The sequence below is a fragment of the Equus przewalskii genome, chromosome 17 (assembly GCF_037783145.1).
Source record: "Equus przewalskii isolate Varuska chromosome 17, EquPr2, whole genome shotgun sequence".
Lineage (NCBI taxonomy): Eukaryota > Metazoa > Chordata > Mammalia > Perissodactyla > Equidae > Equus > Equus przewalskii.
The window spans coordinates 49,013,592-49,039,421 of NC_091847.1; the positions used below are offsets into that span (position 1 = coordinate 49,013,592).

A 25,830-nucleotide genomic window follows, 5' to 3' on the forward strand; every position below is an offset into this window, starting at 1 on the left:
TTCACCTATAGGCAAACTTGGCATCACTTTCATAACAGATTAACTCCATAGAAACAAGAAATAGTGGCATCACTTTCATAATAGATTAACTTCCATAGAAAACAAGATACAAACCGGAAACCTTAGATGGTTGTAACAATATGCAACCTCAATGTGTTCACCTCTCTGGTAGTAATGAAAAATTCCGGAGTTGTACTGAATCTGCCAGAACTTGTTTGTCTTTTTGTTAATGGTCTTTATTCACATTTATGCCTAGTTTTAGAAAGGAATAACCTAAATTGAGAATTAATTCATAAGGGAAAAATAACAGTGACAGTCCTTTTCTGGAAATCATAGAAAGCTAGTATAGAAATGCATTTTGTTTTCTTTTTAGCAGCTTAAAACAACACCCATTTATTTACTCACCATTTCTGTATGTTGAAGTCTGTGCATGGTGTGACTGGGTTCTCTGCTCAGAGTCTCTCAAGGCTAAAATCAAGGTGACAACCATAATTATCTGGAGTCTTCCAGGCTCATGTGGTTGTGGTAGAATAGAAATGTATTTTGATACTTGCCAATCAGTTACATTTGAGGGTTTTTTTTTTTAAAGATTTCATTTTTTTCCTTTTTCTCCCCAAAGCCCCCCAGTACATAGTTGTATATTCTTCATTGTGGGTCCTTCTAGTTGTGGCATGTGGGACGCTGCCTCAGCGTGGTTTGATGAGCAGTGCCATGTCCACGCCCAGGATTCGAACCAACGAAACACTGGGCCACCTGCAGCGGAGCACGCGAACTTAACCACTAGGCCACGGGGCCAGCCCCATTTGAGGTTTTTTTATGTTTGACATATGGATTTGTTATTGGAAATATTCCCTTATGAACATATTTATTCTAAATGTAAAAGTAGATGTACATGTTTAAAGGTGTGCTGTAGAGTGGCATAACTGATTGTTTTAATTAAAGGAACATACCAAAGCTTATAAATTTACAAAGTAGTGATATCGGAGACCAAACATGTATTCTATCAATGCTGTTATTGTTTATAGCAGTTTTGGAGGTCTCCTAGAATGCTTTGAGCATCTGTAACACATTTTTGTTTCTTTTCATTTCTTCCATAGTAGCAAATTTTTGTCCTTTGAGGATGGATTTAATTTTTAAAAATTTTTATTTTGAAGAAATCTCTAACTTATAGAAATGTTTCAAGGACAGGACAAAGAACTTCCTGAACCATGTCAGAGTAAGTTGCCTTACCCTGGAATACTTTAGTGTGTATGTCCTAGAAATAAGGGCATTTTCTTACATAATCACAATACAGCTTTCAAAATAAGGATATTAACATTGTATTTGAATGTGATGAAATCCTTAGATCCCAAGTTTTGACAGTTGTCCCCATAATGTTTCTCACAACAAGAAGATCCAGTTCAGAGTCACTCATTGCATTTAGTTGTCATATCTCTTTGGTCTCCTTCAATATGGAATTGTTTCCTCAGTCTTGCCTTTATTTTCTTGACCTTGGCACTTTTGAAGATTACAGGGCAGTAACACTGTAGGATCTCCCTTAATTTGTGTTTGTCTCCTGTCCCTTTGTGTTTACATTCAGGTTATGCATTGTTGGCAGGAATATCAAGGAAGTGTTGCGGTCTTCTTTTGATTGCATTCTATCAGGTGTCACATGATTTCAGTTTGTTTCATTACTGGTGATGAACTTCAATCACTTGATTAAGAAGGTGTCTGCCAGACTTCTTCAGTATCTAGTTATCCTTTTTTTCCCGTTTGTAATTAATGCATAATTTGTGGAGAGATACTTTTGAGATGCCTGCAATGTCTTGTTCCTCATCAACTTTCAGTTTATTCATTTATTTATTAGTGTCAGTATGGACTCATGGATTCCTATTTCATTTTATGGGTTATAATCTCATATGCTGAGAGTCTCAAAAGGCTCTGTGAGACTCTGAGAGAGAGTCTAATTATTCATTTTGATGCTCAGATTGTTCTAGATTTCACCAGTGGGAATCCCTTCAAGCTGGTTTCTGTGTTCTTTTGATTTGTCCCCATGATGCTTTGAGCATTTTCTTATTTTCTGGGCAAGATTATATTCCAGGTTCACCTTGTACTTGGAATTACCCATTTCTCCAAGGAGTCCTGGTTACTTATAGTAGAGTATGGTATTTATAAACCACAATCCATGAGCTCCTTCTAATGAAGTGTATTCTCAGGCTCTCTTAGTGTACAGAGCTAGGGAAAATTTTGTGGATGTGTTTGTGTGTGTCAGCGGGCCAGTAAGGGGAGGAGGAGGGAGGTATTAAAAACTATGAGTTTTTTAAACTCATCAAAAAACTATGAGTTCACCCTGATAATTCCAATTCCAATCCAACACCATAATAGTCACTCATGTTTTCTTTCTTTCTGTGTTTGTAACTCTCTACTTCCACAGTGAGAAACCTGGCACCCATAATTCTCAATCTGTATTACTTTTTTGGTCAGTTGCCTTGCGGGTAACTAACTTTTGTAACCTTGCCCCACTCCTGTGCCAGGCTATTAAGTCTTGACAGTCTGTGCTAGGCCACTGTTGCCACCCCATGTGCATGTTCAGGAAAGGAAGAAAGGGGAAGGGTGGATTTAATTTTTTTGAAATGGCCAATGTAATTGAGAGTTAAATTTGATGAGTAAGGTGAGTGATCAATCTGGATAATAATATTTTGGCTCAAAAACAATATAAAAAATGAGTTGGAGTTTTTTTTGTTTTTGTTGTTTTGGTGAGAAAGATTCACCCTGAGCTAACATCCGTTGGCAATCTTCCTCTTTTTTTTTTCTTTAGGAAGATTAGCCCTGAGCTAATGTCTGTGCCAATCCTTCTCTGTTTCTTGTGTGTGGGATGCCTCCACAGGATGGCTGATGAGTGGAATAGGTCCACGCCCAGGATCCGAACCTGCAAATCCTGGGCTGCTGAAGTGGAGCACATGGAACTTTAACCACTCAGCCATGGGGCCAGCCCCTTAAGTTGCAGGTTTAAAATAATAAAGCGAGTATTCTTAATTAAATCCCAAATTATATTTAATGTTAGAAAAGTAGTATTGAAAATCTTTTGAACATTATTGGCAAAACTACGTAACTTCTGGTAAGGTGGATCATAGTACTTGACTTAATAGATGTTCACGATTATCTCCACTAATTGGATGGGAACAGATGTGTGAATAATCTAAAAATTATATTAGTGTTCCGTTCTTCTAAATTCTATATTCTTGAATCATTTCAGACTAATAGAAAAATAGTTTTAGGTTTCCCAAAGAAATGACTTCATAGAATCTCAGTTTAAGAAAATGCTTTGACTTTTATAGTGTGTAAATATAATAAATGGTCATTAAAAGAAACTGCTGTCTTTAAATAAATAAAATAAATAAATTTATTTAAATAAATATCCCCTTCCATTGCTGGGGGTAAAATTTTATGGTCACTAGCCTATCTCCTTTCTTTATTAGTTTACTTTTTTTCTTTTTTTTGATGAGGAAGATTCTCTCTGAGCTAACATCTGTGTCAGACTTCCTCTATTTTATATGTGGATCACCACCACAGTGTGGCTTGACAAGTGGTGTAGGTCCAGGCCCAGGATCTGAACCCGCAAACCCAGGCTGCCAAAGAGGAGTACACTGGGCTTAACCACTACGCCATGGGACTGGCCCCTTTATTAGTTTTCTTTTCTTTTTCTTATGTTATTGTCCTGATGTATTTGTTTTCTTTTTAATTGGCAACCAGCCTAAAGTTAAAATACTCTTTGGAAGTAGATAAGGGATAAATAATAAATAGAATATAGTGAATTAATCCAAAGGAATATTTATGCTTAGATTTGGAATATAGTTTTATTCTTTTTGTTGCATTTGAGACTTTTTCACATTCTTTTACTTTATGCAAAATAAACCAAACTTGGAATATCTGTTCATAGAAACAGGGAAACTTCCTGGCTTCTGCTTAGGAAAGATCTATTTTTAAGATAACAGTAAAGCTGCCTATTTTTATCTTTTAGATTCTGTTCTTATCTAAGCGTCATAACTTCTTCTAGCAACCAATTTGCTATTATTTGTGCATGGGGGTAAATTTTGAGTTCCTTGCTATAAAGACTTTCTTTTTGCTCTTGCTACCAACTGACGTATACTTAGGAAATTGTGTTGTTGGAAATCCAAATTTTCTATCTACTTTAATTTTTTTTTCACATTTTAAAGTAAATCTTGGCTTTTATTTTTACCTATTTAAGCAAATGATTTTCAAACTTTTTTAAAGCAATGGAATCCTTTTAAGGACAGTCAAATCTTACATTGAATTTAATGCATAGTATAGAAAATAGGTTGTTCTCATCTGTGTGCCAGGGGCTTTTCATACATTATGTATTCCTGAAAGACAGTGGGTAAATCTTAAGCATGTCTGGTACTTATCGCTTTATTTCTGTTTAATCTAGGCGACAAAAGGCTAGAGAGAGGCAGCAGAAATTGCTTGCAGAGTTTGCTTCACGACAGAAAAGCTTCATGGAAACTGCAATGGATGTTGGTAAGTCAAACTTTATTAGTTTAGAACTCTCATAATTACAGTTATTACCTTAGGGGTTAGCTAGTCCAATCTCCCACCAGTTTTAAACATTTCAGACAGATGGCTTTATTCTTTATTTAAACAGAAAAGTGATGGAAGATCAGACCTTTATTATAAGCAATCCATTCTGTTGTTGAGTAGCTTCAGTTGTTAGAAAGTTCTTCCTGATGGTAGCAATACAACGCCCTCCCTCTGTTCTCTTCTGTTAAACTGTCTTTCAGATTGGTGAGGTCCACCAACATGCATTTACTTATTCTGATCTTTTCCTGTGAATTGTCCTAAGATCCTTAAAATAGTTTTCAAATACTTTTAGTACCTCCTTCTTCTGCCACTTCCTTCAGTATTTATTAAAATCAGGTGCACTTCTCACTTTCATTAGGATTTGTACAATGAGAGGGGATACCATTTTCGTGTATGATGGTAGATTGTTAAGAGTAATCTTTTACAAACATGGGAGAAATAGATTAAATCTCAGTCTCAGTCTTCAGTTAGCCAGGATACTCCCTTCCCTGACTGCTTCCTGCATTCCAGTGAAATTTTTTTGCTTTATTTTTTTGACTTGCCTTTTATCAGTTGTTTACTTTTAAATTGTGAAGGTTGCTAACATTTTATTTTGCAGTTGTAATCAAGTTTTCCATCCAAAAGTGACTCTAACAGTTGAAAAGCAATTAATATGACTTTCTGAATGCTGTTGAGTAGAGGACTAAGTAGTGTGCTGAGATTCATTTACTGTTTTTGAGTCTTGTGGCCTGACTCTTAGACCACCTTAACATGACCATGTTTAGTATGTAGCCTTTTTTCTTATAGTCTCTTAGTTGCTGAGAACCGTACCACCCTTTGTTCATTTCTGTTTGGGCCATGACTTTCTTATATTGTCTTTTGTTTTTCCTGAAGTTTCCAACTGCCTTTTTTCTTAATTATTGTGCCTTTGTGCTACCCAGTCATACATACCCAGTACTCAATCATACTGTCCTTTGCATGGAATTTTGTTCCATTCTGGTCCATTTGCTCTGTGGGCATGCTGTGCAGTCATTACCTTGGGATTTTCCTCTTGTTCATTGGTCTGGGGTTTCCTGCGTCTTACCTCATCTGGTTTTTTGGTTTTGTTTTGTTGCAATGCAGTCTCAAGTATATTCCTAACATGCTTATGTGGAGGCTAAACTTTCTGATTCTTTATGTTTCTGGATGGGACTCTAGTCTCCTCTCATGCTTGATTGTACGATTGTACATTTGGATGAATGCAGAATTCCAGATTGATGCACATTTTCTGTCACAACTGTGAAGGCAATACTCCCTTGTCTTTTAGCATTCATCTGATGAGAAGTCTAGTTGTAGTCTGATTCTTATTGCTTTGTAGGTGAGCATTTTTTCCCTTTCCTATGACACTTTTATAATTGTCTGATCCTTAGAGATCTGAAATTTTATGATTTATACCTAGGTGGATCTTTTTTCATTCTCCTTAGTACTTAATGGGCCTTTTCTGTCTGAAGATTCCTATATCTGAAGCTCTGAGAATTTTTTTCCTGATTTCCTTGATAACTAGTGTAGTCATTCTCCACTGTGACCCTCAATGATCCATGCCTTCTGGTATTTATGCCCTGTGTAGCCTCCTCCTATATTGCATTGGAATTGGTGTGTATGAGCACTGGAATATGGCAGAAGTGATGATATGTCATTTCTGCGATTAGGTAATGAAAGGCACTGTGGCTCCTGTCTTGCTTGTTTTCTCTCTCTCTTGGATTACTCATTCCGGGGAAAGCCAGCTGCCATGTTGTGAGCAGCCCCTATGGAGAGGCCTATATGGTGAGGGACTTAAGCTACTGAGTGAGCTTAAATGTGAAACTTCCAGCCTCAGTCAAGCCTTTAGATGGCTGCAGCCCAGCTGTTAGTTTGAAAGTAATCTCATAAGAGATTCTGAGCCAGAACCATACAGCTAAAGTGCTCCCAGATTCCTGACTCTCAGAAACTGTGTGAGATAATAAATGTTGGTTTAAGCCACTGAGTTTTGGGGTAATTTGTTATACAGCAGTAGAGAACCGTTACAACACTTTTCTCCTTATATTTTCTTCATTCTCTTTTTGTGAGACTTTTACTAGTTGGATGTGGGATCTCCTGGACTGATCTTCTAGTTTTTTGTCTTTATCTTTTATGTCATGTGTTTTTTTGCTTTACATGCTTAGAAATTTCCTCTTTAGTATTTTATTTTATTTTATTTTTTGATGAGGAAGATTGTCCCTGAGCTAACATCTGTGCCAGTCTTCCTCTGTTTTATATGTGGGGTGCTGCCACAGCATGGCTTGATGAGTAATGTGTAGGTCCGTGCCTGGCATCTGAACCCATGAACCCTGGGCTACTGAAGCAGAGCGCACGAACTTAACCACTATGCCCCCAGGCTGGCCCCTTATTCTTACCTTCCTTATAGTATTTTTTCTCAAGTCTTTCTGAATGTGTTAGAGGTCTCTCTGTCTCTAAATTATCCTTTACCCTTCTGAATTGCTTTTTAAATTTATGTTGGTCTTTCATGTTTTTAGTTTTCCTCATTTGCGTGATGATCCTTGATTGTCTTAGAAAGATGGTCTGGGTAGCTACTTTTGGTTTACTGGGGTGTAAATAGGTTTAATCCTAGTAATTCTCTCCAGTCTGTGTATGCGGGTGAGATGTGTCAACTGTCAGACTTAGGTTAGAGTGGGAGGACAGCAGACTGCTCTGTTTGGGTCCCCAGATGTTAACGTTCATACTAGAAACCCAAGTGTTCTTCAAGCGACTTGTTCAGTTTCTTTGGAGAAGAATAGACTTTTATTTTCTTCCCCTGAGGTAAATGCCAAGCCATCTGTGTACTCTGTTCAGTCAAGGTTGGGGAGGGAATTGGGGTGCTGAGTAGTGAAGTTCTGCATATAGTCCTTCAATCAACTGTTCTGTTTTCAGAGCCACTTCATACAACTTCTGTCCTTTACCTCACTGGCTGATTCTGAGCCCAGAATTGACATTCTAATGGACAGATCAATTCTTCCTTTTCTGTACCTTTCTCATAATACATAAGTGGTTGCAGCTTTTATAGCTTTCTTTCATCTGTCAGCGTGTCTCCATCTCCTCCAATCTTTCAGAATTTTTTTTGTTTCCTGAGGAAGATTTTCCCTGAGCTAACGTCTGTGCCAATCCTTCTCTGTTTTGTATGTGGGTCACCACCAATGCCTGGCTGCCAAGGAGTGGTGTAGGTCCACGCCCAGGAACTGAACTTAGGCCTCTGAAGTGGAGCACACCAAATTTAGCCACTAGGCCGTGGGGCTGGCCCCCAATCTTTCAGAAATTTTACTGATATTTCTTACTTGTTGGTTGGTGAAATTTTCTTCCACAACTCCATCCTTTTTCTATAATTTTTTTTGAAATATTTCTTCATGTATTCTTTTCACTTGCATTTCAGTGGTTTTTTAGAAGGAATGAGAGACAAAAGTGTGTGTTCAGTCTACAATCTTGAGGTAGATACTTATTAATAATTTATTATTATAACATATCAAGTTAAAATTTCTGTTATTACCAAAGCATTAAATTTTTATTATAGAAACTGAGGAAACACATATAATCAAAAATAAAATATTCTTTTATTTTTACTACCAGATTTCCTAATCTAGGCTGTATCCTTACAAATCTTTTTCTAAGTATATATGTATATAAATATATTTTTTACCAAAATGAGGTAATTTTGCACATGCTATTTTTTCTTATGAAAAATTTCAAACATAAAGAACAACTAAAGGAATAGTATTATCAATTCCTGTATCTCAATATAACCTTCACCTGGTTAACATTTTTCTTTGTTCTCTTGCTCTCTCTCATAAATGAAGTAAGTTACAGACATCTTGGTGTTTACTACTAAATATTTCAGTATGCATGTCTTAGGATTGAGAATATTCTCCTGCTCAACCATAATATCTCATATGTAAGAAAATTACTTTTTCCTACAGAATAAAGAAAATAGCTTCAAAATACCAAACTTGATATTATGTTAAACAATGAAATTACTGAGTTAAAAAATTTAAAATTATTTACAGATCGTTTTCTCGTTCAGTATATGTCACTAAGGTTATATAGTCAGAGTTCTGTGTTCTAAAGTCACTTCAGAACAGTCCTTTTTTTGGGAGGTAGCGTAACCAGTTTGATGTACAGTTCAGTTTGTTTGCAACTTTAGGAACTAAGAAAAAAAGCTAGAAATACTTCTAGAAATTGTTTTTATCTGCTGCCTCCAGCTCCCAAGTGAGATTAGACAGAAGCAGTTTTCTGAGGCATTGATCAGGCAAAGGACCCAGAGGAGGTTAGGTGGTATTGTCTTGACTAGGAGAATGGTCACGTCATCTTCAGAGGAGAGTGGAGGAGAGGAGGAAAGAGTGGATGGAGATAGAGGTAGGTTCCACTGGGGGTAAGGGAAATAGGAAGTTAAGAAAATCACTCGGTAGCTTCAGTTTTCGGGGTTCAGTAAAAGGTGAGTTCTGCTGAGTGAAAAGAATGGCACCTGAGGCTTGGCATAGTTGCTGAGCAGAGTGGGAGATGTTGCTTACTGAGGCTAAGGATAAAGATTGATAAGCAATGCTTAGGGACCAGTTATATTCAAGATCACAAATTTGAATGTTACTAGTCTGCAAAGTTATTGGCTCCCTCTTCTAAATCTTACTACTTTTTGGAAGGTTTGACCTTTTTTGGCAGTAGCCGGGGCACAGGAAGAACAATTGAGGGATCAGGCAGACATGATTGCCAGCAAGCAGGCAGTTCACAGAAGCCATCAGGACAATGAGCTCCACTCTCTCAGTCTTGGTTCTTGCATGCTGCAGTGGTGACAGATGAGGTAATATAGATTCATGAGTACTTGGTTTACTTATGTTGGTCATGGCCATGCCTGTAGGATTCTGGACCATTCAGATTTGTATATTCCTTTTGTTTATAACTCGAGTAGTCCCTTCCCAAAGATTCAACCCTGAAAATCCATTAGAGACCCTATTTTCATCCATTGCCCAAGATAAAAATTGCAAAATCACCTGTTGATCTGCCTCCAATTACTATTTGCTTCATTTGCATATGACATTATGTGTTATAATATTAGCACACAAGGCAGGGCCACACCTGAGGTACCATCTGGCAGTAGTACAGATACAATTTAATCTTAGTCCAGTCCTCTGCTTCATTTGTCAGATACCTTTCGTCTTCTTTCTTTATTTCCCAGCTATGCTGTAAGAATGTAAACAATCTGTAGTTCTGTCTTTCTTATTTTACCTTTATCTTTGTGTATGAGAGATATTCTCCTGAGATGTCTAGTCTAGTATCATAACATACAGAATATTTCAGATTTCTAACACACAGTACTTTACAAATCCTCTAATCAAATATAGTGCGTTACTAGGTAGAAATTAAGAACAAAAGCTTTCTCTCCGAATGTACCAGATCTCTGTGATTAGTACTCTTACTTATCTGTTGTTTAATGCCTTTCTGTAGTATCGGGTTCCTATATGAAGAGACTCACCTCTGCGTTTCCTTCCATCCTACTTTCCTGATCATTATCCCCCATTGTTTATTTTTATTAGCCATCTAGGTGTAGGAATCAAGATGTTAGATTATAACCTTGAACCGTTAAGGTTTATCAGATAGATATGGCTGAAATGCAGCAGAATTGAGTTCCAAGTGAGAATTCCGATGCTTAATATAGAGTAAGAATTTATTTTGGAAATTATTTTCTGATCTTAAACATACTACAGCGCCGGCTCCGTGGCCGAGTGGTTAAGTTTGCACGCTCCGCTGTGGTGGCCCAGGGTTCGGATCCTGGGCGCAGACATGGCATCGCTCGTCAGGCCATGTTGAGGCGGTGTCCCACATCCCTCAACTAGAAGGACCTGCAACTAAGATATACAACTGTGTACAGGGGGGGTTTGGGGAGATAAAGCAGGAAAAAAAAAAAAGATTGGCAACAGTTGTTAGCTCAGGTGCCAATCTTTAAAAAAAAAAAATACTACATTTTTTCATTGAGTTATAATTGACTTTATAACATTATATTAGCTTCAAGTGTACAAGATATGATTGGACATTTGTATATATTGCAAAATGATCACCACAATAAATCTAGTTAACATCCATCACCACACATAATTGCAAATTGTTTTTCTTGTGATGAGAATTTTTAAGATTTACTCTCTTAACAACTTTCAAATATATAATACACTATTAACCGTAGTCACCAGGCTGTTCGTTACATCCCTAAGACTTATTTACTTTATAACTGGAAGTTTGTACCTTTTGACCACCTTCACCCATTTCGCCCAATCCCTGCCTCCTACCTCTGGCAACGTCCAGTCTGTTCTCTGTATCTGAGTGTGTTTTTTAATTAAAGATTAAAGTTATAAGTTAGATCATACAGTATTTGTCCTCATGGTCCATCCATCCAAGGTTGTCACAAATGGCAAGATTTCCTTCTTTTTTATGGCTGAACAATATTCTATTATATATATGTACACCACATTTTCTTTATTCATCCATTGATGGACACTTAGGTTGCTTCTGTGTCTTGGCTATTGTAAATAATGCTGCAGTGAATATGGCGGTGCCACATCTTTTGAGTTAGTAAATACCCAGAAGTAGAATTTCTGGGTCATATGGTAGTTCTCTTTTTAATTTTTTGAGGAACCTCCATGCCATTTTCCATAGTGGCCACACCATTTTCTAGTCCTACCAACAGTACGGAAGGGTTCCCTTTTCTCCATGACCTAGCCAAAACTTGTTATTTTCTGTATTTTCTGAGTTTTTCATAATAGCCATCCTAACAGATGTGAGGTGGTATCTCATTGTGGTTTTGATTTGCATTTCCCTGATGATTAGTGAGACTGAGCAACTTTTCATGTATGTCTGTATGTCTTCTTTGAAAAAAATGTCTATTCAGATCCTCTGCCCACTTTTTAATGAGATTGTTTGGATTTTTAAACTATTGAATTGTGTGAGATCTTGGCAGATATATGATTTGCAAATATTTTCTCCCATTCAGTAGGTTGCCTTTTCATTTTATTGATGGTTTCCTTTGCTGAGCAGAAGCTTTTTAGTTTGATATAGTTCTAGCTGTTTACTTTTGCCTTTGTTGCCTTTGCTTTTGGTGTCAAACTTATTCCTTTTTAATCATAGAAATTGTATGGTACGGGAAAGCATAAAGAAGGACAAATTTTATCCCTAATTCCACCATCTAAAAGGCATGTTCATTACTGATGATACTGTATAGTACAGTTTTGTATCATACCTTTTAATATTTTAGCATAAAAATATCCCTATATTATTACTAAAACTCCTGGTATTTTTAAAGGCTGTACTTCATTGGAGAGGTAGCATAGTGTAGTGGTTGAGCAGGGACTCTGGAGCCTGACTGCCTGAGTTTATATCTGAGCCGCACCATTGCCTGGAGTAATTTAATTAACCTCTCTCTGCATTGGTTTGCCCATAGTTAAAAAGGGATTATTATACGACCTATTTCATAGGCTTGTTGTTAGTATTGAATGTATTAGTATATTTAAAACAGAGTACTTGGCAAATAATAGGTGTTTATAAGCATTGGCTGTTACTGTTATTATTTTTTTTCTACAATTTACTTAGTAATTCCCTCATAATTGGATTTCACTTTTTTTCTAATTTTAATTATTATAAAGGTTGTGTACACAAAACTTTTTCTGTATTTTGGGTCTAGGTGTAAGAGTATGAATTTCAGGGGATGATGATGATGATGATGATATATATTTTTGTATGTTAACTGTGTACCCAGCACTATGCTAAACACGTTCTGTATATTGGCTTATTTGTCCTGACATACGCATGCGATAAGTGGTATTCTCCCAGTTGAAGATGCCTAGACTTAGATTAAGTAATTTCTTTGAGGTTATACAGTAAATGGTAGTGCCTGGGCTATAACTCAACAAAGTTTGTCTGCTCCTTACTATTTCTTCATATTTGAAGCAAATTAAGGGGAGTTAAGTCATCACCTCCCCACCAAGTTGGTAGCCTGGAGATATGAAGGGACAGACATGAGAATAGTTGTGAAGTAAGAATTAATAGACCTGATGATTGATTGATTCAGACAGAAAGCACAAGAAAGAAGGGATATTCAACGTGTTGGGAATGTTTTATTTATTTTTTAGAAAACCAGAATGAAGCACAACCAGAGGCACTCACAACTAGAATATACAACTATGCACTGGGGGGCTTTGGGGAGAAAAAGAAAAAATTTAAAAAAAAAGAAAGATTGGCAGCAGTTGTTAGCTCAGGTGCCAATCTTTAAAAAAAGAAAACCAGAATGAAAAGAATACTGCTTTTCTAATAGCTGAAGCAAAAATTCTTGATGTGCCTCTCTTAGTTAGCTCCCCCCAAAACACGTGAATTAAAAGCAAATGGTGAGGGAGGGGATCATCCTAAACAAAAACTGAGGCCTGTTGTTAGCAGAAGGAGCAAGAGATACTAGGAGAAATGGGATCTGTCCACAGTACCCATCCTGTAAGATTTCTTTTGAAAAGTGGGATAGTCCAAGCAAGAGCTGGCATAGATCAGGATTTGGTTGACTTTTATTGTTAGTTGTGGAGGCAGCTGTTTATTTTGTTATTTAATTATACAGTTCAACTTGAGGTTTATCCCTTTATTTTTTAACAGCATGAACAAATATGCATATATTTACTTATCTGTGCTACCATTTATGTAAGAAGGGGGATTGGGGATATAAATATGTTTATATATTTTATACTGAGATATGAAAATATTTATATTTCCAGTGTCCCCTTCTTAGGTAATTGATAACATTATGTACTCTTTCTCTACCTTGCTCTTTTTTACTTAACATTATATCCTGGAGATCCCACCGTGCAGTGTATAGAGATATTCTTCGTCCCTTATTCTAGCTGTATAGTCTTGCATTTTGTAGATTTTCTGTAGTTTATTCAGATGAGATTGGGCACGTTCAGGGTGGTATGGCCAAGTCTTCCATAGTTTATTCAAATTGTCTTCTATTTCTGGACAATTGGGTTATTTTCAGTCTTTTGCTATATCAATAGTACTGCAGCAAATATCTTTGTGCATATATCTTTCTTTTTTTGGATAATGTATCTGTATGATAGGTTTTTGGAAGTGGGATTGCTGGGTCAAAGAGTAAATGCTTTTTTAATTTTGCTAGATATAGCCAAATTCCCTTCATAGCATTTGTACCACTTTACATTCTCTCCGAGTATGTCAGAGTATCAATTTCCCTGTATCCTTGTCATTAGAATATTTTATCAAATTTTGTATTTTTGTTACTCTAGTAGGTAAAAAGAAAAGGTATTGTGGTCTAGTAGGTTACCAGTAAGTACTTCTCAGTTGTAGGTAAAAATTAAAGTGGCTTAGTGTTCTTAAAACCAAATAAAACACTTATAATTTTGGATCAATTTATTCAATAAAGAAAATTCTCGGTGCTTGCACTGGGCTGCAGACCACACCTTACCCTGTGATATTTGTGTTTTGCAGTTGACTGTTCCCCAGGGGAGGCCTAATGTTTTCAAACAAAAATATATTTCATATGGTTTTGAGAGAATTAAATATATCATCCCTGTCATTATCTATTCTTTCCTCTGTTCATCCACAAAATGCCATAAACACAAAAGCAAAACATGCAGCAAGAAGATATTTGATTGTTTTCCAAATACTTGCTTTAGTTTAAATTAATCCAGTGAATTCATAAATGTAAAAGTTAAAAGTAAAGGCAGATGCTAGTTTGTAATTAACGATTAATTTTATGTGAAAAATAGACTTTAAGCAATTTTAACCAATATTAGAATAAGAAATTTTATGTAATAATGTAAACTCGTGAAGTAGAATTGTAATATTTATGAATGCTGAAGCTTTTCCTTCTGATGATAATTAAAATGCTATTGTTGGAAAATGACTTTTTCCCTTAAACTAAAAATACTCTGAATGGAAACACCTTTATCACTTTGAATGTTAGCTTTCAAGACTCACATAGTAAGGCAGAGTTCTGCAATTCTTTTGGAAGATTACATATTGTAATTAACATACGGTCGAAACATTGTTAGTTAGCAATTGCTATGTGACAAATCACCCCAAAATTTAGTGATATAAAACGATAATCATTTGTTATCTCATGAGTCAGTGGATTGACTGGTAGTTCTGCTGATTTGGACCAAACTTTTCTGCAAGGGGCTTAGCTGATCTCATCTGGGCTTACTCATGGATTTGTGGTCTGCTGGTTGGTTAACTGAGGGCTGGCCTGAGCTGGGGGGACGACTTGGCTCTGTTCCATGTGGGCTCTCTTTCTCCAGGAGGCTAGTCCAGACTTACTCTCCTGTAGGTGGCAGAGTTGTGAGAGAGAGGGAGAGAAAGAGAGAAAGCATGCAAGATCACTTGAGGCCTAGTCTTAGAAAGACATACTGTTATTTCTGCCACATTCTCTTGATTAAAGCAGTGAAGGCCAGCCCATATATAAAGAGCAGGGAAAATAAATTGTACCTCTTGATGGGAGGAGTTGCGAAGTCACATTGCAAAGATCATGGATACAGAAAGAAGTGGAGAATTGGAGCTATTTTGTAGTCATTCTAACACAGTGATTGTAAACAGAACTTTGGCAGATTGAATAGCTTTCAAAAGAATCACCTGCTTAATTCAGATAGATTCTTTTCTGTTCATGTAAAACTACATAGATGAGTTAACTATTGCTTTATTCATCTTTTTTGCCTATTGTGTAATAATATTAATTATGATGATTAAAAATAGGCACTTTTGTTTTAAAAGGGCAAGTGTCAATTTTACACAGAGACACATTAAATTTTAATTGTTTTGAAAGACAAAGTAGGATTTAAGAAATGAAGGGTTATTTATAAGTGTTTTCATTATTAGTATGGTTTCTGGTAGCACTTGAATTTCCCGTCTTTGACTATTACTCTCTCAGTTTTGCATCTGTCTTCATTTAGTTTACCTAGAGAAAATCATTGTAGTCTCTTCATTGCATCAATTTGCAGGACATAACCCTTTTAGATTTTTTTGGTGTGGAAAATGTGTACAGATGTTGATGTGTGCATACAGTTGACAGAATTAAGTATCTTATAATACTGCAGAAAATATCTAGTTGAACTGTTCATTTAATATGCATTAACATTTTTTAATTGAAATATACACAAAGAAAAGTACATTTATCATGATTGTAGAGCTGTTTGAGTTTTTAAAAACTGGCTATCACTGTGTAACCAGCTTCCAGATTGAGAAACAAAACATTACCAGCATCCCATAAATCCCCTTCATGTTCTCTGTCACTGCCTCTTCCCGAAGTAACCAGTATCCTTACTTCTAATAGGATATATTAATTTTGCCTGTTTTTGTTCTTTATGTAACCATTTACATACAATATGTACTCTTTGAGCCTGGCTTCTTTTAGAACAGAGTGTTGTTAATTAATATTTTCCCATATCTTTATGTATAGCTGAGAAACAATAATAGCATTTAAATATAAGCATTTAATTTGGTCATAGGTCCTTTTTAAATCTTAACTAAAATTTCAAAATTGAGTACCAGAATGACAGAATCAATCATAAGTTGCCAATAATATATTTTAATTCATTATAGAATATACAGAAGCGGTGATTTTCCTCATCTTTAAAGAATTAAACCATGATCTTTTTAGTTTCTTGAAGAAAAACAAGGAAGGGACATTAGTGTCTGTAATTATTAAAGTCAGAATTCAAATAAAAATCACTTTGCATGAAAAAGAGGTCATCTATTTTATTTTTGTGCCTTAACCACTGTATCACCATAGAAAATTGTCAAGCCTTTCTTTTCAAAACTCTGGAAAAGGTGACTTAGCAGCCTCTTTGATAATGCGTTTTGGTATTAGGATTTCCTTGGAGTGTTCAAGTTGATTCTACCAAGACCTAAAAAAAGGAAAATGATCTTTGCGTGTGAGATAGAGTTAATGAATTCTAGTTCTTTGGTACTTAAGATGAGACTGTATTATTTTATGACACTTTGTCAGGTGATTTCCGTATTCTCATTTGAACTTGAGAGTAATCAGACACACTCCCTCTTTTCTCTACTAAAGTTTTCTCCCTAAAAAGCAAAGTAATCATATGTCAGATCTTAATGACCTCTGGTACTTTCTTTCTTTTGAAATGTTCTTTTCAGTTTGACCCATTAATCTTATTTTCATAGACATTGAGTTTTCTCGTTCGGATTCCATTCATGTATTGTTTTTTTCTCTGATTTCTTTATTGGCTTCTTTTTTATTTCCATTAATACTGGGCATTATCCAAAGTTTTATTTTAGGTCTCTGCCCCTTTTCCTGTCACTTCTCTTAATAAATATTAAATATATGTTTATCTTTATGAATTATTAAAATATATCTAAACTGTATATCTTTCTTTCCCTATTTCTATGATGTACTTATATATATGCCTCTATCTTTCAAGCATGTCATTAATCACTTCTCCTTCCCTGGTCTTACCAATCCCCTCTACTCGTTTCTTTGCCACTATGAACAACATCACAGCTTCATGAATTTAAAAGTCTATAGGAAAATCATTATTGACTCAATATTTTATTTCTTGCTGTTAATGACATTATATTGCCAGAAGATTACTGTTACTTTCTGTAGTAGTTCTGTTTTATTAATATATATGGTCATATCTAAATGATTTCCTTACATAAATAAATATGTATTGATTATTATTGCTAAGATAAATCACTAGAATTGAAAGTAAAGGAGAAGTAGTTTGTTCCTCTTTTATCTCCTAAGAAATACTGCCATTTCTTTCCAAGGGCTGCCATGTTATTATAAATTTCCCCTATGAGGTACCTCAAAGAAAACTAGAACAAATAATCTCCCCTGTTTCCTTGAATTATAGTATTTTAAAGTTTCCTGTTTTGATACAAATATGTTTGTCTCTGTATTTTTGGTTTCAATTTTATATGTGAATAATACAACATCAGAAGTATGTTTGACCATATATTATTTAAAATCTTTCATTATATCAACTATTTGCATTTTTGTGTCTCTTTCTTAGTAAACATTTTACTTTAGAAAGGTAATTTTTCCATAGTTTTTTTTACTGAATAACTTTATTATTATTGAAGCTCAAAATTATTTGTACTTGTTTTTTTTTCACATTTTCATTGAAGAGAGATTTTCCTCCTTAGGAATTAAGTGCTGTAACTTTTTTCCTCAGATTCTCCTGAGAATGATATTCCCATGGAGATAACCGCAGCAGAACCACAAATTTCTGAGGCAGTATATGATTGTGTTATTTGTGGACAGAGTGGCCCCTCCTCTGAAGACCGACCTACGGGATTGGTTGTATTGTTGCAAGCATCCTCAGGTAAAATCAAAGTAATTTTTCATTGGGAACATTTTAGAGCCAAAGTATGTACAACAGATTAATAAATATCTGTATTAAATGAAAGTTATATCTTTGTCTAGATATAATTATCAATCTATACAAGCATACTTCATTTTATTGCACTTTGCAGATATTGAGTTTTTTACAAATTGAAGATTTGTGGCAAGCCAGTGTTGAGCTAGTCTATTAGCACCATTTTTCAAATAACATTTGCTCAGGTTGTGTCTGTATGTCACGTTTTGGTAATTCTTGCAGTATTTCAAACTTTTTGTTATTATATTTCTTATGGTGATCTGTGATGAGTGATCATTGATGTTGCCGTTGTAATTGTTTTGGGGCACCATGAAGCTCGCCCATATGACAGTGAACTTAATCGATAAATGTTGTGTGTGTTCTGACTGCTCCACCGACATCCCCCGCCATGCCCTTATTTCTTGAACTATTAGAAGCAATTATTCTTGAAACAGGCTGTTGATTGATATGTTTACCAATCCATAGTTAAAAAATATTTTTTAAAGTTGAAGGATTTGTCTGAATGCTCTCCATCCTCTCTCATACTGAAGTATTTTGAGGTTCTGATAACTCTTACACACTCTAGTCTCTATGAATTCAATCTTTTTCAACAGAAGTATGTATGAAGCAAAGAGAAAATAAAATTCTTACATATTTCTTCAGAGCACTTTTTTCCCGGGGTGTTTACTCCCTAATTTAGCATGGTAAATGGAAAGAGATATAAAAGACTCCCTGAGTTCAAATATAGGTATTGCTTGACATAATCTGGCCAAGTTGGTTGCCTTCTTTTAAACATAGAGATAATATTGCCTTCAGAGGATTATGTTGGTTAAGTAATGTGATATAGGCAAAAAGATCTAATATGGTGCCTGGGAAATTAGTGTCTCCTCCTGTTACTCTTCTTGTTTGAAAATGAAATTGATCTGGGAAACCCCAGTGGAGTAGGACATTGGAGTAGAGCTGCCAAGACCAGAAATGCCTACTAAAAAGGAAATGTGTGGGAGTATTGACTACTTTTGCAGCTACTTCTCTGTTTTACTACTGTGACAAAACCAGCTTATTAGATTATTGCTGCTTGACTATCCATAACTTCTTCACCAAATACTTTATAATCATCAACTTAATGTTTTATTTATTCATTCATTCCACAAATATTTATTGAGCACCTAGATGCCAGATACTATTCTAATAAGAAACAAAACAAAATCCCTGCCCTAATGAAGCATATGTTCTTATTGTTTTAAACTTTTATTTGTTCATTATTTTATAGTTTTTAAGTTGCTTTGACTTGTTACTTCATTTAATCCCTTTTTAATAATTTTGTACACTATAAAACTAATTAGTATTGATAATTCCACTCTACCGTAGCTCTTTTATTTTTTAAAGATAGAAGGAAAGGAATAAGAAACTAACATTAAAAAGCATTAAATCTCGAGTGATTTTTATTTTATTTTTTTGAGGAAGATTAGCCCTGAGCTAACATCTGCCACCAATCCTCCTCTTTTTTGCTGAGGAAGGTTGGCTCTGAGCTAACATTCACGCCCATCTTCCTCTACTTTATGTGTGGGATGCCTGCCACTGCATGGCTTGATAAGCAGTGTGTAGGTCCATGCCCAGGATCCAGACGGGTGAACTCTGGGCTGCTGAAGCAGAGCGTGCAAACTTAACTGCTATGCCACTGGCCCAGCCCCTCGAGTGATTTTAATTGGAAACTTTGGGTGTTTCCTTGCTTTCTTTCTGAGCCTCAGTCGGTCACTGATATCCTCCCGCCTTTTACCACTCTTTACTTTTTCCTTACTTCTGACTTCTTTATTTAGATCTCTTCTCTTTTTCTTTTTACGTTTGAATATGGAAAATTTTAATTATATGCTAAAGTAAAGAGACTAATAAAATGAACTTCCACGTCCCCATCAGTCTTAACGGTGATTAACTTGTGGTTAATCTTACGTATTCCCTCTCTCTAGAATTATTTTGAAACAGATTCTAGACATCGTGTAATGTCATCTGTAAATACTTCACTGTTTCTGTTAAAAAGACAGGACTTGTTTTTAAACATAACCACAGTCACCCCTAAGTGATTACTTCCTCAGAACCATCAAACACCTGGTCAGTGTTCAAAATTCCCCGATCATTTCTAATTTACTTTGTTTAATTAATTTATTTATAATTGTAGGGTCCCCGTGTACTCTTTTAATTAATAGATTCCCTTTTTATCTCCCTTGTCGTCGCCCCCCCCCCCCCCCCAATGCATCTTACTTTTTGAAGAAGTTGGGTTATTGAAGAGCATTTTTGGATGTTGCTGAACGTATCCGCTGATGTTTAACATGTTCCTCTCTGTCCACCCTGTTTTCTCTCTGAGATATTAGCCGTGCACGATGATTAGTGCCTAGATTCACCAGTTCATCAAGGATCACAAAATCTCTTTCATGTTTCTTTATTAGCTGAAATGCTTCTATAAAAGAAATTTCACCTCATCAACTATTTGGTTACTCTGAGGTATAGATTGTACATGAAAGGCAGAATACAGAGTGTATTCTTTCCCGTTATTTACTAGTCCTCAAAATATTGAGGTAGTGGTTCTTTAGCACTTTCCAAAAATAATTAATTAGTACTTTTTGTATCATTAAGAACTCTGTTGCAGTTAATTCTTGTTCAGCTCACGTTCTTCCATCTTTGTTCAGTGAGAGCCTCTTCAAGTTATCTCCTGAGTCCTTTTGACATAAACCTTGTAGACTTGAGATTTTACATTTTCTGGTATGGCATGTTATACCATATTTGTCTGATACATTTCCTGCCCTGAAATCAGCCATTTCTCTAAGAGTCTTATTTTTTTTTTTAGTAGAAAATGGTATTTAGAGACCACAGTCTGGGTGCGAGGTGTGATTGTTGCTCTAGATCCTTTTTGTATCCACAGATTCTTTGTTGGCTTGTTCTTGAAACCATGTAGCAAGGAAAAGTCCCATGCTTTCTCCCCTTAGTCTAACATTTGACTTGTGCTGAGTTACAGACCTTAGATTAGGAACCCTTCAGAACAGTGCTTAAATCAAGAGCCTTTATAGCAGTTGTGATAAGGTCTAAAGGTGTTGATTTATATCCCGTCTCACTATTGTGCAGAATGCCTGTTGTAAATATTCGTCATTTTGGGAGCTTCAGTTCTCCATAGGAGAAGAATACAATATTAGTAATCTTTCCATTCTATTAATCCTCATAATCTTTGCAAAATTTAAAGTCCAAAGTTAAAGTCAGTGTTTTTATCTTCATAGTTCTTTAAAAAATAGATGTAGGGGCTGGCCCTGTGGCTGAGTGGTTGGGTCCGCGCGCTCTGCTGCAGGCGGCCCAGTGTTTCGTTGGTTCGAATCCTGGGCGCAGACATGGCACTGCTCATCAAGCCACGCTGAGGCAGCGTCCCACATGCCACAACTAGAAGGACCCACAACGAAGAATATACAACTATGTACCAGGGGGCTTTGGAAAGAAAAAGGAAAAAAATAAAATCTTAAAAAAAAAAAAAAAATATATATATATATATATATATATATATATGTAGTAAGAAGGAACTAAATCTGAAAGAACTGCAGATTGAGATTTTTAAATCAAGTACCAATGTTCTCATCTGTAGAAAAATGCAGTCATTTAGATAAAAACATAAAGGGTGGAGAGGGGAGGGGAGGTGTAGCTATAAAGGAGCAGAGATTTTTGTATACTATTGAAACTAACTTGATGTTAATTCAAACTTGATTGTTAGAAAGTGAAGGTGTTAATTATAATCCCCAAGGTAACCACTTAAGAAAAAATTAAAAAAGAAAAGAAAATGAAAAGAAAAAGAGACAAGCAAGGAATCAAAATGGTATGCTAGAAAATTCAATTAATCACAAAAGAAGGCAGTAATGGACAAATTGAGGAACATATAGAAAATAAATAGCAAAATGACAGAAATAAGGCCTTGTAAATTAGTAATTACTTGAAATATAAATTCATTAAACTCTCCAATTAAAAGGCAGAGATTGACAGAATGGATAAAGAATACTTGAATAGACTCTCTGTAGGAGACATTTTAGGTCCAAAAACACAAATAGGTTGAAAGTGAAAGGATGAGAAAAGATATTCCATGCAAATAGTAACAAAAGAAAGCTGGAGTGGCTATACTAATAGCAGACACAGTAGATTTTAAGTCAAAAATTTTTACAAGAGACAAGAAGGATATTAGTTTATGTTGATAAATGTGTCAATCCTTCAAGAAAATATGACAATTAGAGACATACACACCAGACAGAAGAGACCCAAAATATATGAAGCAAAAATTGACAGAATTGAAGGGAGAAATTGATAGTTTTATAATAATAGGTCGAGACTTCAGTGCCCTACTTTTATTATTAGATAGAAAACTAGACAGAAAGAAGATCAAAAAAAGAAATAAAACACTTGAGCAATACTGTAAATCAATTAGATCTAACAAACTTTTATAGACCACTCTATCCAACAATAGTAGAGTACATATTTTTCTCAATTGTGCATGGAACATTCTCCAAGATAGCCCATATATTAGGCCACAAAACAAGTCTCCATACATTTAAAGAGATTAAAATCATCTCACATATCTTCTTCAACCACAATAGAATGAAACTAGAAATCAATAACAGAAGGAAGACTGGAAAGTTCACAAAGATGTGGAAATTAAGGAACACATTCTTAAACAACCAATGAGTCAAAGAAGAAATTACAAGTGAAATTAGAAAATACTTTGAGATAAATGAAAATGAAAACACAACATACCAAAACCTATGGCATGCAGTGATGACAGTGCGCAGAGGGAAATTTATAGCTGTAAATGCTTACATTATAAAAGAAGTCCAGGCCAGCCCGGTGGTGTAGTGATTAAGTTTGCATACTCTGCTTGGCAGCCTGGGGTTCATGGGTTCACATCCTGGGCTTAGACCTACACACTGCTTGTCAAGCCATGCTGTGGTGGCATCCCACATACAAAATAGAGGAAGACTGGCACAGATGTTAGCTCAGGGTCAGTCTTCCTCAAGCTGAAAGAGGAAGATTAGTGAGAGATGTTAGCTTAGGGCCAGTTTTCCTCATCAAAAAGAGAAGATCCCAAATCAATAACCCAACTTTACACTTGAAGGAACTGGAAAAGAAAGAGCAAGCTGAACCCAAAGCTAGCAGAAGGAAAGAAATAATAAAGATTAAAGCAGAGGTAAATGAAATAGAAAACAGGAAAACAATAGAGAGAATCAGCTAAACCAAAAGTTGACTCCTTGAAAATATCAACAAAATTGACCAATTTTTTAGCTAGACTGACTAAGAAAGAAAGAGACCACACAAATAACTAAAATCAGAAATGACAGTAGGGACATTACTACAGACCTTAACAAATAAAAAAGACTAAGAGAATGTTACAGACAATTTTGCACCAGCAACTTTGATGTCCTAGGTGAAATGGATAAGTTCCTAGAAACACACAGACTACCAAAAATTACTCACAAAGAAATAGGAAATTTGAACAGACTTTAAGTAAGTAAAGAGATTGAATCAGTAATCAAGAACTTCTCAACAAATAAAAGCCCATTACTAGGTAGCTTCATTGGTGATGCTACCAAACATTTAAAGAATTAACTCCAGTCTTTCTCAAACTTGTTAGGAAGTATTCCCTCTCTTTTTTTTTTTTTTCTAATTCATACTGTGAGGCCAGCATTATCGTTATACCAAAGCCAGGTAAAGACATCATGAGAAAAGAAAATGAATGACCAATATCCCTTATGAATACAGATGTAAAAATCTTCAAGAAAATCCTGGCAAACCAAATCCAGCAGCATATTAAAAGGATTATACATCGTAACTAATTATATTTTAGTTGCTAGCATCTACCTGCTTCTGTCTCTTCTTTCTGCTGCTGCTGCTATAAGTCTCTTCAAAAGTTGGGGCCCCCAGTGATCCACCTGATAGTCCCTTCCCTAAGAATGGCTTTTCCCATGCATATTGAGTCTTATAGTAATGTGTGGCACTGTATGTTTATATCCCCACTCCCTTTTTTGTGCTTTGATATTTTACAGTTATAAAATCTTAGGTTTTTATCCCCTTTTGCTGTATACTTTTCCCCCTAGCTTTTCGTTTTGAAAAGTTTTATATATACAGAAAAGTTGAATGCTCTTCACCTACACTCACTTATTGTTAATGAATTGCCCTGTTTGTTTTTCTCTCTCTCATCTACACACACACACACACACACACACACACACACATACTTTTCAGAAGAAAATTGCAGACAGCATGACATTTTGTCCCTAAATACTTCAGAATGTATCTCCTAAGAACAAGGATATTCTTTTATATTGCCACAGTAAATTATCATACCCAAGAAATTTAATATTAAAAGCATCTAATGTTCTATGTTCAAATTCTCCCAATTGTCCCAGTATTTTTTAAAGCAGGTGTTTTCTTTTCTTGATCTAAGAAGCAACCAAAGATCACGTATTGCATTTAGTCATTTCTTGTTGGTCTCCTTTAATCTAGAACAGTTTCTCCAGCTGCTTTTTAAAATTTTGAAGAGTCCAGCTCAGTTTTTCTGTAGAATGTCTCATTTTCTGGATTTGTGTGATTATTTCCTTATTATTAGATTCAAGTTAAACATTTTTGTCAATGGCATTATACAGATGATGTTCCTTTGCATTGCATCACATCAGGAGGCTCATAGAGACAGCTTGTCCCATTATTGGTGATGCCAGCCAAGTTTGATCGCTTGGTTGAGGTGGTAGGTAACCTTTGGGATGATACATTGAGACTCTAACAATTTACTCTTTTACGTGATGTTCATTGCTTGAATGAATGTGTTATCTGTAACTCCTTTAGGTCCTTATGACCTGCTTCCTCAGTGTTTGAATACCTCCTTGCTCTTTATTACACACAGTTCCAGGCTCACCGTGCACTTTTTCCAACCCTGGACTCAGCTTTTTATCCAAGTATCTGTTTCCTTTAAGTAAAAAATAATATATTTAGAAATAAAGTTTATTGATACTGGAGAGTCATACCTTCTAGGCTTTTTTAGTGGACAGATTTTGGAAATCATTCGACATCCATCCATGAGTTTATAGTCATATTTTAGTGTTTTTTTAAAAAATAAATATTGGCGTATTTGAAGCTTTATCTATTCTGTAGGAGAAAACTGGAATACCGTTTTAGTTTTTAGGTCTTTAAAAATATTCTAATAGTGGAAAACTTAATGAAGCTTTGCGAATCGGATATATATGTTGGTTTAATGAGCCCTTCTCTCTGTTGTGAATGTAGTTTTGGGGCAGTGCCGTGACAACATTGAACCAAAAAAGTTGCCTATCACTGAAGAAGAGCAGATTTACCCTTGGGATACATGTGCAGCAGTTCATGACGTGAGGCTTTCATTATTGCAGCGTTATTTTAAGGACGTAAGTACTCTTTTTATTGAATAGTATTTTTGTCTGCAAAACTGAGGATTATTTCCCTTTGGAGTGTTACTTTATATATTTTTTTTCCTGCCAGATATCATTCTGATTTGGAATCTGCAAGTCTATTAGGAAAAAAATTAATATGTAGATAGTAAATAAATGGAAATCTGTTAATAAATACAAATTTCAGGTTATAAATGTAATACCTTTGTTTTAAATGGTGAATATCGTGAGGTATACAAATTCAATTCAATGGAATAATAAGTATTAACTCTATAAAAACTTTTAGATGTGGCATGAATATTTTATGAAGATTTTTGCCTCCTTTTTTAACGTCTTTAAAGATATACAATAAAATCTCATGATGCTTTTTAAGTGTAAATTAAGGGCAGATTTAATTTATGACTTCCGTGGTTTCTTGTGAACTTGATAGATTTTTTTTTTCCAGCTCTTTGCAT

The 25,830-nt window shown here is 35.4% G+C and overlaps 1 protein-coding gene across 9 annotated transcripts in view; it reads left to right on the top strand.

Annotated features, from left to right (window-relative positions):
- UBR3 (ubiquitin protein ligase E3 component n-recognin 3) overlaps nt 1-25,830 on the top strand; it is a 219,536-nt gene that overhangs the window by 114,220 nt on the left and 79,486 nt on the right. For all 9 annotated transcript variants that reach the window (XM_070580101.1, XM_070580103.1, XM_070580104.1 and 6 more), the window contains 3 exons: nt 4,430-4,518; nt 17,766-17,915; nt 25,239-25,372. In XM_070580101.1, the coding sequence (XP_070436202.1) occupies nt 4,430-4,518; nt 17,766-17,915; nt 25,239-25,372 (373 nt within the window). The remainder of the gene's footprint in view (nt 1-4,429; nt 4,519-17,765; nt 17,916-25,238; nt 25,373-25,830) is intronic.